A 17204-nucleotide genomic window follows, 5' to 3' on the forward strand; every position below is an offset into this window, starting at 1 on the left:
ATTGTAATAGCGATTCAATTGATTTTAAAGTGTTTTTGAGTGCTGAAGTGCAAAAAAAGTGGCATACACCCTTAAAGTCTCAGTATGTAATGATGCTTAAAGTTTGGAGGTGATCTGGCCAAATCAAGTTAGCAATGCCATGACCGCAGTAATTAGTTCACTGATCCACATGACCCTGAGTAGAAAAGTCAACATTTTTTTTTGGCATTTATTTACCTAGAGATGCTCAAGAGTTATGCAAGACCAATTTAGAAAAGTTTGTCTGAAAATCCAGAGACTAGTTCGAAAAGTATGATTTTTGAACAGTTAATGATTATTTCTTCTTCTTCTTCTTTCGGCTGCTCCCTTTAGGGGTCGCCACAGCGGATCATCTGCCTCCATCTTGCCCTATCTACTGCCTCCTCTACTTTTACACCAACCATCTCCATGTCCACCTTCACTACATCCATAAACCTTCTCTGAGGTCTACCTCTTCTCCTTCTACCCGGCAGCTCCATCTCCAACATTCTTTGACCAATATATCCACTATTCCTCAACACATGTCCAAACCATCTCAACCTGGCCTCTCTGGCTTTATCTCCAAACTGCTCCACCTTCACTGTCCCTCTGATCTGCTCATTTCTAATCTTGTCCAGCCTTGTCACTGCCAATGAAAATCTCAGCATCTTCATCTCCGCCACCTCCAGCTCAGCCTCCTGTCTTTTAGACAGAGCCACAATCTCCAAACCATACATCATAGCAGGACACACTACTGTCTTGTAAACCTTCCCTTTCACTCTTGCTGCTATCCTTCTGTCACACATCAGCCCTGACACCCGTCTCCACCCACTCCATCCTGCCTGCACCCTCTTCTTCACCTCTTTTCTACACTGTCCATTGCTCTGGATGGTTGATCCAAGATATTTGAAGTCATCCACCTTTACGACCTCTACTCCTTGCATCTTCACCTTTCCACCTGCCTCTCTCTCATTCACACACATGTATTCCATCTTGTCTCTACTGACCTTCATTCCTCTCTTCTCCAATGCAAACCTCCACCTCTCCAGATTCTCTTCCGCCTGCTCTCTACTCTCACCACAGATTACAATGTCATCTGCAAACATCATGGTCCATGGAGCCTCCTGCCTGACCTCATCTGTCAACCTTTCCATCACCATTGCAAACAGGAAGGGGCTCAAAGCTGATCCCTGATGTAACCCTACCTTCACCTTGAAACCATTTGTCGCTCCAACTGCACACCTCACCACTGTCTCACTATCCTCATACATGTCCTGCACCACCCTAACATACTTTTCAGCTACACCTGACTTCCTCATACAGTACCACAGTTCCTCTCTTGGCACCCTATCATATGCCTTCTCTAGATCCACAAAGACACAATGTAGCTCCTTCTGACCTTCTCTGTACTTCTCTACCAACACTCTCAACGCAAAAATTGCATCTGTGGAACTCTTTCTGGGCATGAAACCAAACTGCTGCTCACTGATCTGAACCGCTCGCCTTAGCCTTGCTTCAACAACTCTTTCCCATACCTTCATGGTGTGGCTCATCAACTTTATACCTCTGCAGTTACTGCAGCTCTGCACATCACCCTTGTTCTTAAAAATGGGGACCAGTACAATACTTCTCCTCTCATCAGGCATCCTCTCACTCTCCAGGATTTTGTTAAACAACCTGGTTAAAAAGTCCACTGCCTTCTCTCCTAAACATCTCCATACCTCCACAGGTATGTCATCTGGACCAACTGCCTTTCCATTCTTCATCCTTTTTAAAGCTGCCCTCACTTCCACCTTACTAATTCTCTGCACTTCCTGATCCACTATCTCTGCCCCCGTTGTCCTCCTCTCTCTCTAGTTTTCCTCATTCATTAGTTCTTCAAAGTGCTACTTCCATCTACTCAACACTCTCTGTTCACTCACTAGTACATTTCCCTCTCTATCCTTTATCAGCCTAACCTGCTGTACATCCTTTCCAGCTCTATCTCTCTGTTTAGCCAAACGATACAAGTCCTTTACTCCTTCTTTACTGTCCAGCCTCTCATACAGCTCATCATAGGCCTGAGCCTTTGCCTTTGCCACCATTCTTTACGCTATGCGACTAGACTCACAGTACTCCTGCCTACTTCCTTCATCTCTCTGGTTATCCCACTTTTTCTTAGCTGCCTTCTTCTGAATACTCTCCTGGACTTCCTCATTCCACCACCAACTTTCCTTGTCTTCTTCCCTCTGACCAGACGAAACATCCAGCACATTCTTGCCAGTTTCTCTCACCACCTTAGCTGTAGTTTCCCAGTCCTCAGGTAGCTCCTCACTGTCCCCAAGGTCCTGTTGCAATTTTTCCCTGAACTGCCTGCAACCATCCTCCTCCTTCAGCTTCCACCAGCTAATCTTTGGCTCTGTCTTCACTCTCTTCCTCTTCTTTGTTTCTAATCTCATTCTACAGACAACCACCCTATGCTGCCTTGCTACACTTCCCCCTGGCACCACTTTACAATCTCCAATCTCCTTTAGGTGACATCTCCTGCTAAGGTTATAATCCACCTAGGTGCACCTCCCTCCACTCTTGTATGTCACCCTGTGTTCTTCCCTCTTCTGAAAATACCTTTTCACCACAGCCATTTCCATTCACTTTGCAAAATCTACAATCATCTGACCTTCCGCATTTCTGTCTTTCACACCATACATACCCAGCACCTCTTCATCCCCTCTGTTCCCTTCACCAACATGTCCATTGAAGTCTGCATCAATCACTAATCTCTCCTCTCTAGGGACACCATCTACAACTTCATCCATCTTACTCCAAAATTCCTCTTTCTAACTGACAACCAACCTGTGGTGCATATGAACTGATCACATTTAAAATTACACCATCAACCTCCAACTTCATGCTCATGATCCTGTCTGACACTCTCTTTACATCCAGAACACTTTTCACAAGCTGTTCCTTTAGGATTATCCCTACTCCATTTCTCTTCCTCTCTACACCATGATAGAACAGTTTGAATCCACCTCCAATGTTCCAGGCCTTGCTTCTTTTTCATCTGGTCTCCTGGACACACAGAATATCTACCTTCCTTCTCTCCATCATATCTGCAAGCTCTCTGCCTTTACCAGTCATTGTCCCTATGTTCAGAGTCCCTACTCTAACCTCCACACCCCTGCCTTTCCTTCTCTCTCGCTGCCTTCTAACCCGCATTTCTCCTATCCTCTTTGATGGTCTTCAACCTACAGTAGTCCAATTTCCACTGGCACCCTGCTGGTAAACAGCACCGGCGGCGGTTGTTGTTAACCCGGGCCTCAACCGATCCAGTATGGCAATCATATTTGTGATCCACATGATAGTTTTGGCACAAGTTTTACGCCGGATGCCCTTCCTGATGCAACCCTCACCATTTATCTGGGCTTGGGACCGGCACCAGAAGTACACAAAGTACACCCCTAATGGCTGGTTTGTTAATGATTACTAAGTTTTTAAATAAATATATGTACTACATATATATACGACATGATGTACTACAATGGATTCATATGGAATTTGCATCAGAATTGTAATAATATAGTAATGACATGTAGTAATAGGTTTATGTATTGTTTATGTAATGTTTTATGTATCGCACCCCTCTGTGGTCAAATCTTTTGAAACTAGACTGTTTGTTAGGAAGTAGATACATGTAGACACCAGTAAAGTTTCATGATGATTGATCAATGACAAGGCCTGCTGATTGGCTGATGGTGGCCATAAATTTCAGTGTATCAAATTGGCCTTCAAGATTCACATATAGTATGTGTAGTAGATGATGCCTGCCAAGTTTCAGTTTGATCGGATACACAGATGCTGAGAAACAGTTAATTGGCAATTGCCCCACCCCCTAATGACATATGTCCACCAAAATTGAAAGGCATTCATAGAATCTTGTCTTGAATAAGCATATAAAGCATCGTCGAGTTATAGAGACTTAAGTGAATTTTGAGTTTTGTCAGAAGGGCTAATTAGCATATGGCAGCCATAATGTTTGCAAATGTCGACATTTTTTTGATAATGCATGATAAACAGACTCTTCTGAGTTTTCTGATACCAGAAAATTGAAGATTGAGTGAAAATTGTAGGACTAGTTCACAAAAGTAGGTTTTGCATATTATGCAAATTACCAAAAAATATAAGTGGGCGGAGCTAAATGGTACCAGTGGCAAAGCTGTTTGGCTTGACCCAAGGAATGACGCACAAAAAGAATTTTGTCTGTGAGTTATGAAGTTATGAAGCAAAACGTGTTTTGGTGCTCTATAGCACCCCCCTTTGGCCACTCTGGGTCATTTTTGCTGCCTATCGAGTTGCACACAAACTACACCTACCCACTAAGTTTAGTGTCTGGATGCCTTACGGTCTCTTCTCCACAACACGTTTTTCAGGAGAAAAAGATGAAGAAGAAGAAAAATCCGAGCAAAAACAACAGGGTCCTATGCACTGCGTGCTTGGACCCTAAAAATGACATATTATCACTAAGAAACTAAAAAAAAAAATCGTCCATTTCAGTTTTTCCACCTGTTTATCCACCAGGGGGCACCCTCAGCCTCATATTAATGAAAGAAACAGGAGGCAGACTCGTAAAAATGACAGATTTTTTGTTTGTTTGTTTTGTTCTCATTTTCCATAGCCTGCAAGTCTACAGTCTTTCCAGATTTATGCTATAGTTATAATGGTTATAATTGTTATAAAAACTGACATAATACATTGTCTTGTTTCAGCATTGCGGCAACAATAATCCACTGCTATGCAAGTATGATGCATTGTGTCATTGTCTGTTTCTTATTTAGATGTAGAAGTTCTTTAACTGCTTGTGACAGTTCATTTAGCAATTTTCACAGCAATTAAGTGCATCCTTTATTTTCCAGCAGCTTAGTTTGCTGCTGACACTGAAAAGACTGTCCATTGTGAGCTGTTCTTTGTGAGGACGAGAGAGAGTATTGAATTGACCCCAGCTTTATAGTATTACCCTGGGGAGAACCTTACTGCATAACCCAGCTTGTCATACCTTTTGATCATCTCACAGAAGATGCTAAATTGTGTCAGACCATCTCCCCTGTAAGTAGGTTACTGGTTTAAGTCATTCAGATTTTCCCCTGGTGACCTCTTGGCTCAGGTTACTCAAATCTGGTGTTCATTGTTATTCTTTGTGTGAATACAGTTGGTATCAGCTCAAAATGGCTTACAAGGAAACACACAGACAAAATATATTTTGGAAACTTTTCTGTCAATTTTACTGTGCAAAGGCCAGAGACCACTCAAAGTCAAAATGCCAAAAATTCTGTTATTCATGCATCAGGAAAAACTGAAAACAAACATTTAACAGAAAATTACAGAGAAGCCTCAAAGACTAAATGTAAAATTATTATTATTATTTTCAATATTTAATTTGCCCTCCTTTTGTCTTTTCAAGGAAATTTGTAAGGATATTTTACCCAACTCCAAAGTTCATTCTCTGGTTGCATTTTCTGTTTATCACAATCCAAGTTACCCTAAATGCGTTCAGTGATGTTGAGGTCTGGACTCTGGAGTGGACAGTCCATTGTTCTGAGAACACCAGAGGCTTATTTGTTTAATGTACTACTTTTTCCTTTTTTGTCAATTTCCTTTTTATCAGTAAAGGCTTCTTTACAGTTACACATTCTTTCAGACCCTTAGTGTTGAGGATTGTTGACCAGGTTCATTTTTTCAGATCTGAAGTAAGAGTGGAGCTTGACTGTCTTTTCTCTCTCAAAGTTGAAAGCTTTAAGTACTGTATTTGTAATGGTGACAGTTTTGGTGGTCTAGCAGATTTTGCATGGTTCTTAGGAGAAATTAACACTCTAATTCTTCAAGTTAAGGATGGTGCCATTACAGACAACTACGTGCTTTTCAAAGCTGAGAGTTTAGAGAACATGGGACAGGTCCTTTCTGTCAGCAGATTTAAAAAATGTACATTTTGGAACAGCTTCAGGGTTGAGCGGTCCAACAGTGATCAAGGTGAATTAGATCATGTACTTCTTTAGCTATATTGTGAAAGGACATCTTCTGTGAATTACAGCTACAATTGACTACTTCTGACTGTTTTCTCAGCCATGCTCAAAATTCGGTGGCTGTGGTGGATTTCATTGTGGAAGAAATACCTCACTGCTCTGATTGAAATGCAGTGATGTATGTAATACACTGTAAGTGTAATACATGGATTGCACCACGCAGTGGGAAGCAGTATAGTGAGTTGACTGAGTGAAAGGAGGTTTGTGTTTATTTCAACTTCAGCATGTTGTTCAAATGCAAATCCACACGTCTTATTTTCTGTTAAGAGATCAAACCCCTGTTAAATCAAAATAATGGATCTTTTACTTTTCATTTTGGTGTTATCCAAATGTCACAGTTTAAACACAATCTCATGTGTGCATTGTATTTCACTTTACACTGTTATGACTGCATTTCAGTGAGGTATATATGTTCGGTATATGGTTTGGTATATATGTTTATGTATTTTACTTCTCAAATGCAAGTCCTCGTTTGTTGTTTTTCAGTAAAGAGGTCAGGTGATGTGAAAATAATGGAATAGAGGTTTAGCTTTTCATTTTGGCATGCATTCCATATGTCACTATTGAAAACTAATGTGAAGTGTGTGCCTTATTTCGTGTTTTTTGACTGTACTGACTGTATTTTAATTTGGCGTTAACTCCTTTCCAGGGACCGGAGGGTGGGGGGGCAGGGGGGAGGGGTATAAGCTCTTGTTTTTCACTTACTTTATTTAGACTTTCCTGTTCTTTATATGGGTGGATTATTTTATGTTTAATCCCTTTAGAAATTTCTTCTGGAAAGTGAATAACGTCTTGGTCAACTTAATGGCCATTTTGATGGAAATGAAATATACAAATGGTGGACTGAATTTTGCAAAACTCTGGAAAACTCTTGAACCAAGTACCACCCCTGTGTGATACTTGATCTTACTTGTACATAATAAAATGACCCAAAAAACATGTACTGGAATGTACACCTTTGTCCTGTTATCCTGTTCTTCAGGGCTGGCAAGAAAGAGTAAGAGCGAGTGGGAGGAATCCACAAATCAGTAAAATTACTATGGTGTCCACATTGGAAAAAAGCCTCAACACAGCAACACAACCTGAGGGAGAATGGCTAGGGAGAGTATTTCATTCACAAACCACCACAAAAGAACTGACATTTGAAACCACAGTGTTTGTGTGTCAAGGCTGGTTTGCTCCCTCTGTTCTCACAGAGATACTGGGGTTTTTGTATCTATGCTTAGTTTCTATCACCACTACATTAGGCCTCTGACCAGACTGGTTTCTGTCCCTGTTTTTAAATCTGACACTACATGGTAGCACAGTCTAATACCACATGATATAGGGCAGTTTTATCCTGAATATTGAATATATTGGCTTTCTGCTATGTTTAAATGACCCTCTCTAGAATTACACTCCAGGATGGATCAAACCTGTAAAAATAAAAGAAAAAAAAAGTACAATGTAAAACCACAACACAAATACATACCTGTTTCTATAGTAGGCTAGCCAGCAGTAACTAGCTAGTTACTAAAAAATATTATGTATAGAGGAAATTAGACACCTGACACAGCACAGCAATCTCAAACATAAGTATGTTTATTTACTTCACATCCAAACAATAAACAAATTCAACAGATCATGACTTGCTAGTAATAGTAATGTTTTTGGTCATATTTTGATTCCAGAGACAGTGTAACCGAGGCTAATGTCACCAATGAACTGTACAAACATTGTGTGAGAGGTGTTTAAAGTATTTTCATGTAGACATGGCTTGAGCTAATGAAGGAGTGCAGGACTCACTTCTTGCGCTCCTCAATCTGCTCCACCTCACTGGATTCATCCACCACTTTGCCGTTGACCATAGTCTGGGTGACCACCTTCACAATCTTCCGTGTTCTTACTTCAGGCTCTTCTACAAAACACAAAAGGCTATGTGAAAAAAGAACAGACCTTTCACAAAAAAGTTAGCAGATTTAAAGGATCCACATAATAAACACTGAACAATCAGTTTAACCTACACTGAGAACACTTTTAAAGGTTCAACATACTTTAATCTTTAACAGCATGTTTGAATTCATCATGCTTATGACATCACAACCATGAACACCTTTACACATGACTGCTCATTCAGTCGCCCTCCTATTCACCCTGAAATGATAAGGAGTAGGAATGCATTTTACTGGCCCTTTAGATTTTCTACAGCGGAGCTGCTTGAAGACTTACTTTTAGGGGCTGCGATTTCTTTTACCCTGAAACACAAAAATAAAACAAATGTGATTCAGAGCTGCACACTCCTCTGACATTATCTCCATTTGTATTCATATTACTCTGAGAAATTTCTGCTTTGAGCACTTACACCTCCTCTCCTTCCAGCAGCCTCCTGTAGGTGGCAATCTCCAGCTCCAAGTTCTGTTTGATGCGCAGCAGCTGTTCGTAGTCAGTTTTGGTGCGCTGCATGTCCAGACGTAGTTGCGAGAGCTCATCCTCGAGCTGTGTCAGAGTGCCCTGCATGTGCTCCATCTCCATGGCATACTTATGATTAGTTTCTCCAAGGTTCCCCTCTAAAACGCCAACCTGGAGAGAGCCACAGTATGTGATCCAAACTATATATGTAATTTATGTAATAAATTATATAATTTTATTCTATTACTTCCATAAAGTCCACTTATGATGTTTATGTACCAAAAACAAAAATATATAATTCATTTCTACACGACCACTTCCCAAGCTCTCTATAACCGTTTGATTTAAGTGGGCTGTTTTAGTTACTTTGCTGTGAGTATTTGTAAATGACCTCTGTTCTCTGACTGTCTGTCCTGTAAATAAGCAGCTCAGTCTGAAACACTCCTTATAACTTCAGTATTAACATAAAATGACCTAGAAGTATTTCTTTTCCTTTAAAAAATGTGAAACTGGCATCATTTTAAGAAATTTGACCCAGATACAAATCTATAATCTTAAGAAACAATGTAAGATGAGTTTACCATTTAAAATAAATGTTTTTTTTTTGAGTGCAGGATGTCTCAAGGGCTTATTAGATAAATATAATGGTAAGAGATGCTGACTGTGCACAATACACAACATCACCTGATATCGAGAAAGTGAAGGCCAAATAAAATGTTTCTGAAGGTTTTCTATGTCCCATCTGACACATTTATACAGTGTCAGTGCCCTGCAACATTCCATTCATTGTTAAACTGTTATAGACAGGCTGGGTAAACACATTTAATTACAGTGTGCTTACAGACCATAGCAAACAGCAGGTTTAGCTTTCTGAGTAGCTGAACAAAGAAGAGACAACATGGTCCTGACATGCTGGCATATCCGGCTACTGACATATTGATTACCATGAAAAAAAAAAAAAACTTTTATATTAAAAAATATTTCTATTGCTTTGAATTTTATTAATGTATTAATATTTTGAGTTTAGCAAGAATGAGTTGAACGAATAGAAGCTAAAAATAATGATGCAACTGTATTTTTTACCTTTGCCTTTGTGCATTTGCAGAGGCCTTTCCTCAGTAAAGGTCTAAGATCTTGAAGCTTACCTGCTTGCGTAGACTGTCCAGCTCCACCTCAAGACTCTGCAGGAAGCGGCGTCTCTCGTTGAGCTCACTCTGAGCACATCGCAGAGCTTCATTGCTCTCCTTCACCTCAGACTGCACGGACTCCAGCTAACATGTGCACAGATTTTCATTAATACTGTGATCTTGTAACACAAATGCCTTTCTTAAGGAATTCCACAACATTTTAAACCCACCAACTGGGTCAGAATTGTTTTTTGAACAATGACCCAGAAGGAGAAGTGACTTAGAAGATGTGTGTGTATGTGTGTTTGTACAAACTGTTTCTCTACAGACAACAATAATTAAACCAAACCACTCAAGAGCAGTTTGTATATGTAGCCTGTGGAGTATGCTAAGCAAAAAAGAGGTGTTCTTTCACTGACCTTTTTCAGGTACCACATTTCAGCCTCCTCCTTGTTCTTGCGAGCGATGCCCTCATACTGGGCTCTTAGTTCAGCCATTATAGCTCCTAGGTCTGGCCCCTGGGCTGCATCTACTTCCACATTCACTTGCTCGTTAGCCAAACGGGCCTTCAGTGATTTAATTTCCTACAGAGAGAGACAGAAGCATAGGCACATACCAAGATCTATGTTTTAGTTATATACAAGGATATACAGCATGTTTTAGCCTCTAAATGTTCGTTATATACAGAGATGTACAGTATTCTTTACCTTCTAAATTTTAGGTATATACACTGATTTAAAGCATGTTTTAGCTTCTATATTTTGTTATAAGGGGACTAAATGTTCTAGCCAATACTGATACAAAGATTCGATAATAAATCCTACGTGATAGATTTTTTCAATGCCTACTATTTTTAACAACAACAGAAAGTAGGTGTGGCTTAATCCAGAAATGAACGTGTGATGTTGGAAGGGAGTATGTTTACTGGCCACAATGGACTGCAGATTAGAAGCGCTGACATTAATTTAGACACGCAATCAACAGTCCAAATTTTAGAACAAGCAAGATGGATTCCAAGGTCCCATTTACACCTGGTTACTTTGTATGTTTTGCATACCTGGATTATATCTGGATAAGGCCAAGTCACACACCAAAGACGCATTTAAATGGATACAAATCTGGTCGCTCAAACCACCTCAGGAGGTGATGTGAGATGCATTTCACCATGTTATAGCAGTGTAAATGCATCTGTCTATCCAAGACACATACAAGAGGGTCTAAGACTACTGAATTTTTTGACACTCAGTAGTATTGAATAATTTGGTCAATGCTACCAAATTAACTGGATACCTTGCTCTGTACGGGAATGTAATGTATAATTTAGCTTCTCAAACCACATTGCATACAGCATACATTATATCTCATATACCATAAAACAGGCTTTTCACATGATACTTGGCCAGTAAAACATTGCCAGTATACCAGATGGCACAAGATGACAATCTAAGCTATAAAAGTTAAGGTTCCATATAGGTAGGTGCTATACTGCACAGAGACAATATATTATGAACATATAGTGCACTGAACTATGTAATAGGTGTACATGTAATAGATTTTACAAGCAGCAATTATAGCAAACATCCTGAATATATATAGTTTCCCAGTGCTCTGTGTGAAGTGCTATCTTGTGTATACAACAAGAGTGCCACTCCTGCCTATTAAAACACACCCATCCTTCTGGTACAGACTTTTGTCCCTTACTTTTGTGTGGCTGTGTGTGTGTGTATATGTGTTTGTGTGTGTGCTAGCAGTTAAAGGGAAAAAAGATGGACTGGGTGTTTCCATTTACAATAGACATCAACAGCTCCACAGCTGTCACTGCTTTACTGACAAGACAAGCATGTAAACAGTGTTCCTTTCACATATGGATAAGCCTCTCCTATTGACATAACACTGACCATTCGACTATCTACAGTTTTAATATTTAGGTTACTACAGGTTTCTTGTATTTGACATCTGATTTTATGAAAAATGTTTTATTGGCAGAGAACCTTTACATTACATGAAGGCTCTTTAAAACAGTTGTTCGTAATATTTAAAGAATCATTCACTGAAAGATTCACAGAACCAAAAGTGGTTCACTGCTCCAGTAAAGCCTTTCTGGCATGTTGGTTATTTAAGAGTGTATTACTGGAAGCACATTTTAAGATATTTGCATTTGTTAGATTAGTTTACTAGTTTTTGGGCCATGTTCCTAATATGCACTTCATACAATACTAAGCACTGATACAATGAGTTATTTTTAATAAACATCACCTCATCATGATTCTTCTTCAGGAAAAACAGTTCCTCTTTCAGACTGTCCAGATCTCCTCTGAGAGTTGTGATGATCTGGTCATGGTCTGATTTTGCTCTGCGTAGAGCGACACAGTCTCTCTCAACTGACTGACAAAGAGCAGCTTCTGCCTCCCATCTATAGGCACATAATACACACTTACAAAAACAACATCAGGGCATTTCCTGGAATCCTTTTTCTTTTAAAGCCAAGTTATGGGGAAACTCACTTAATCCTGAAGTCATCAGCAGCCAGCTTTGCATTATCTATTTCCAGCATAATCCGAGCATTTTCCAGGGTCTTTTTCCTTACCTAAAGAGGAAGGAATTAATATCAGCCTGTTGGCTTTCTGAATGTTGACCCAATTAAGCCCCTAAAATTAAGCTTATTATTCACTTAAACTTTAAGACGTATTAAGGAGAAACTTTTATAAATTCTTAAAGCAACTAACAAGAAACTAGTAAGATATACAGTTATGGCAGTGAGGAATTAATTGTATTCCCTCATTGAAAAAAATTATATCTTAGTAAGTGAAATCATCTTCAGTCCAGACAACATATCTAATATTTCTTGTTGTGAGACTGTTGTAAGAATATTATAAAATTATTCAACATATTTCTATACCTTTCTATGTAGTTACACAAATTTAGCCTATTTAATGCAATATTTCTTGAAATCCTAAGCAACATCTTTTCATGATTTTCTAAGGGAAAAAACTTCTGCACATTCTAATACACAGTTTCTGCTTACAGTATTTTCTGCACTGTACATTTTGGGGAAAAAGTATATAAATATATGTAAATATAAAAGTATATAAAAGTATGTAAATATAAACATCTGACCTCTGCAAAAGTTATAGCACATTTTATATTTTTTCCCCAATATATTAAACTTATATTACGTAACTATAATACATGCTTAGAATAAACTCTAATATATATATATATATTATACAATTCAAATAAACATAAAAACAATAAAAAATAACAAGAATTTCTTGAGTCGGTATTTTTCTTGTTATTTGACTGAATGTATTTCATTAAGAAGATGCAGCTAAGCTTTGAAATGAGAAACTTGCACAGACCTCTTGTCCAATAGCATGAGCCTGAGCCATCATGCCCTCAATATCGTGACCTTTAGGTGCTCTTTCCAGCATCAGCTGCTTGATCTTCAGCTCCAGGTCAGCGTTGGACTTCTCCAGCGAGCGCACCTTGTTCAAATAGCTGGCCAGCCGGTCATTAAGACCCTGCATTGTCTCCTTCTCGCTGGCACCCATAGACAGGCCATTCAGAGAAAGGTTACTCAGGATGTTGAGGCCATTGCCCACAGAGACAGAGCGGGAGAGAGACAGCGTGCTAGCAGATGAGAGGGACACCGGGGCTTTAGAGCGGCAACGACTGCCAGTATCTCGCAAAGAGAGGCTGGAGAAAGAAGGCTGGCGGCCCACAGAATACGTACGCGTGGACAGGCTGGAGGTCATTGTGACAATGGTGGAAAAAGGAAGAACTGCAGAATGTGAGGGCTGGCTGTGGAAAGAAGTGAACAGAATACAATTAATGAACTTTATTTCACAAAACTAAACAACTTCCCAAATATATTACCATAATAGCAGTTACTATACTGTTACCATCATTAAAGTCAATAGCCCTAATAACGAAATGACGTATTTATTAGTTCTTTTACGTTTCCACCAGCATACCTAATTGCATCTGAAGAGAATTTTAAAAGCAGACTTTTGCAGACAAATTAGAGGAAAACCAAATACACGTACATGCGCCTCAAATAAACAGAGGTAAAGTGGAAAGAGGAAAAAAGTCTATATAAGGTACTTATGCTCACGTTTTCCAAACGATCACAGTCTGTGTCTGGCTTACATGCTCTGAATGCAGGTGTCACTTATAGACTCAGGTGGGCAGGGTGTTTGTATTGGCGCTGCTCCTGGATTTGATTGGCTAGAACTGACCAACCGGAATATTCCAGATACCAGATGCAGCTTGAATGCTATTTGTAGTTTTTGTCACTTGCTTAAAGACAGTTCAGGGAACAGATTCACAAACACCAAAACACCAGATGATTTTACAAAACAACCAGTGACACCTCAGTGCCCTAAGGCACTTGGCATCATTCAACAGTTTGAAAAACAAATAAGAACACACACCAAAAACACCATGACTGCAGAACTGAGAACTTGACAATATGGTAAGGAAGTCCCTTAACGTTCCAAATATCTTTGAATCAGCTTTGTTTTTACCCTTTATGGAGGGGGAAAAGTACAAAAAGATGCTGTATAGTCATTGTGGTGAATTTTGTGAGTGTTTTTTGTGTCTGTGTTCTGTGATCTTTAGCCAAAAAGAAATCATAAACATCACTGATCACAAGTTTTGTTTACCACTTTTTGGAAATGGAGTGGTAGTATATATTACCCTATGTAGATTATATACTATGTGCTATCAATATTCAAAATTTAAATACAATATATTATAATGCAATATTGTCAATATAATACTATTTGTGTGGGTATGTTTTTGGAAAATATAAATAAAATTACTGAAACTATGATTCCATCCTATCACAAATAATTAGCTCAAGGACACCAAACACATGAAATTAAAGATTTTACAAGATCTTTGGTTCAATATAGCACAGACTACAAACAGTAAATACGTGCGGTCAGTTTTGTGTGCACCATAATTAGAGCAACCTTTATTTCTCAGTCCTGCATAACCTGTTTAACACTCAGGGAGTTTCTTGGTTCTAGATGAACCGGTCCAATCCCAATGAGAGAGGCTATATTAGCCTGAAACCAGAGAACTCTGCTCCACATTGGGAAAGGCCCTCGCAGACCACACTAGCCAGGAGGAAGCATGAACAATGGACTGTCAGAAAGAGCAGAAAGCCAAAACCCCTGAGAAACTGGTCCAGTCTGGGAGTAGGGCTGATCACCTGACTCACACATATCAGGCCATGATTCTTAATTCCAGCCTCTATTGTCCTCAGCATCCCTCTGTGGCACTGCAGGAAGGGTTACGCAAATATTCATGGAGACAAAAGTACAGGAGACACAGTGTGAAAGAATTATACCCACTGTTCCCTTCGCCCCCTCCTCATGGCATCCCCTTACATGAGGAGAATGCAAGGGGGCGCCATCGCTAGTTAAAAAAAAGTCATACACTACATGTTCAAAGTATCCTGACGACCCTTCTAATTAGTGAGTACAGTTACTTCAAGGTCACCAACTGCTGACACAGATATTCAGTTGCGCACACAAAGCTTATAATCACCACAGAAAAGTGATTCTCTAGAGAAGCCACACATTAGCCTAATGTCACCATGTCCATGTCAAGCACTAGCTAGAGGGATATAAAGTCCCCTGCATTGGGCTGTGGAGCAGTGGATCTGCGTTCTCTGAAATAATGGAGCTCTACTCAATACCTTTTGGATGAGCTGGAGCAGGATTATCACAATCATGACATTTGAGCTGACAGAAAATTGTGACATAAATAATTGCGTGTAACGATTTAATTGTTATGTCTTTAAAATTACAAGCCTGAATTACAAGCCTGAAGTGACCAAACAGGCCATCTAGCTTCCTAGCAAAGTTTATTTAGTAGCTATACAGGTTGTACAGTCAAAATGATATATTAAACTGTTGTCTACACTTACAGAGGATTGTGAGAAGAGTTGTGCTACTTTTTTGGGTGTCTGTGTGTTTATATAATGATTCAAGTAGTAAAATTCCTTTTTTGCTATTTTAGTGTAGTTATCTATTAGAACTAAAAGCAACTGTGGGCCGTCAAAAGCTGACCTTCCTTGCAATAAGAAGCTACTTCAACTTCATCTATTTTCTCTGTACTGTACGAGTTACAATCAGCAAACAAGCGGCCGTACAATGTAGTGGGGTCGCTGGTTTAGCCCCTAAATGCCTACGCTAACTGTCTTGGCTAAAAAGACATAAAATAGCACAAATATAATAAACAGCGTTGAAAATTAATAGTCATTACTCTGGATAACGAAAGTGTTTGTTTGGACTCGAAAATGATTGACAGGTGCCCCGCCCACTTGTGTCCAGTCAGACGAAAATCGTGGCTGATTGCCTTCTTTGGTCATTTGGCTTATTTGACTCTTCGTCGGAGCACACTGTTATCGCTGTTTTACAGCATGTAAAATGTTCTTTGAGCATGAAAGAATGCTCTTTCAAACACATTCGTTTTCAGCACCTGTTTCTCTTCTTTTACAAAACAAAAACAAACAGAAAAAGAACTTGCACATCAGTTCTTTTTCATGATTCTCCTTTGAAAAAGTCTGAGGTATGGCATTACATATGAAGGAGGAGAGCTACAAGCAACGGATCTATGAATCACACATGTCGTACAGGAAGGTTTCTGCTCGGCCAGTGCTACTGCGTTATTATTGCTCTCCGACTGTGTGTGCACCTACTTTTAGAATGGACAGCGGTTCTTCTTTCCCTGACATTCGGGATAAGGAATGCAAGACTGTGAAGGGCCCTCCAAAGAAGCCAAGGCCCTCCAAGTTTACACCAGTGCCTGAAAAGGGTGAAGCTGTGAAGCTTGTTTGTCAAGGCATCCCCACCGTGCCAGGCAGTAGGCTGTACCAGCCAGCAGGCCCAGAGTGCAGATTGGTCGGAAGTGGCTCTTGAGACCGATGCCATACACCTGGCCCACGTTGTGCAGCTGAGCTCCTCCACTGGCCAGCAGAGTGTCGAGAGCTCCGAAATTCTCAGGGGATCCAAAAGCAGGCTGTTTTTAAGAAGCCCCAGCCACCAAGAAGCTCTAAGAAGCCCATCTTCGTCCAGGCTACAGCTCCTGTGCCCAGGCCACAAGAGAGCTCACTGGACATTAAAATACAGGTTGTTGCCATTCCAATCAAGGTGCATTTCGATCCTGCTGGACATGAAAATATGATGATCCGCCCAGCTCCTCCTCCACCACCCATCCTTCAGCCAAGCCCTCCTCCTCAGCCATCTCCCCACCACACCAGCCAGCAGGCCCAGGGTGCAGATTCGTCGGCAGCGGACCTTCAGACCATTGGTATACACCTGGTCCAAGTGGTGCAGGTGAGCTTCTCCACTGTCCAGCAGAGTGATGAGACCTCTTTTACATTCCATTTTAATAAATAAATAAACATATACCAACAGAGCAGGGAAGAAATCTGTATGGATGTGTTGAAGTACTATAGAAGTACTATAATAGTACTGTCTGGCTAGCTTTCCAAGCATTAGATTAACAGGCTAAATGAACAACTTTAGGGCCTGTGTAAATGAAATATTGATGTTGTTCACTGGATAAAAGTGATGAATTAAATTTACTTGATTCAGCTACACCATTCTCTTACTAATGAATA

At 39.9% G+C, this 17204-nt stretch overlaps 1 protein-coding gene across 3 annotated transcripts; it reads right to left on the minus strand.

Annotated features, from left to right (window-relative positions):
• Positions 1-6812: 6812 nt before the first annotated feature.
• On the minus strand, positions 6813-13721 carry krt1-c5 (keratin, type 1, gene c5). 3 transcript variants are annotated; one of them, XM_017691138.2, is made up of 10 exons: positions 13683-13721; positions 12928-13369; positions 12073-12155; positions 11825-11981; positions 9988-10152; positions 9587-9712; positions 8395-8612; positions 8262-8287; positions 7839-7950; positions 6813-7468 (listed from the first exon to the last, which is right to left on the minus strand). In XM_017691138.2, exons 2-10 carry the CDS (start codon positions 13321-13323, stop codon positions 7426-7428), a joined length of 1326 nt encoding a protein of 441 aa, XP_017546627.1. In that variant the 5' UTR covers positions 13324-13369; positions 13683-13721; the 3' UTR covers positions 6813-7425. The 3 variants fall into 3 exon arrangements, with proteins under 3 accessions (XP_017546627.1, XP_037387373.1, XP_037387372.1); XM_037531476.1 differs by having other exon boundaries at positions 13673-13691; XM_037531475.1 differs by lacking the exon at positions 13683-13721 and adding an exon at positions 13543-13627.
• Positions 13722-17204: the final 3483 nt, after the last annotated feature.

The sequence above is a fragment of the Pygocentrus nattereri genome, chromosome 20 (genome assembly GCF_015220715.1).
Source record: "Pygocentrus nattereri isolate fPygNat1 chromosome 20, fPygNat1.pri, whole genome shotgun sequence".
Classification (NCBI taxonomy): domain Eukaryota; kingdom Metazoa; phylum Chordata; class Actinopteri; order Characiformes; family Serrasalmidae; genus Pygocentrus; species Pygocentrus nattereri.

Coding starts and splice junctions, on each gene's coding strand:
- krt1-c5 (XM_017691138.2), bottom strand. CDS start 13,323: ATGACCTCCAGCCTGTCCACGCGTACGTATTCTGTGGGCCGCCAGCCT. Junction 11,982..12,072: donor GCTGATGACTTCAGGATTAA/GTGAGTTTCCCC, acceptor ATGTGCCTATAG/ATGGGAGGCAGAAGCTGCTC. Junction 7,951..8,261: donor AGAAATCGCAGCCCCTAAAA/GTAAGTCTTCAA, acceptor TGTGTTTTGTAG/AAGAGCCTGAAGTAAGAACA.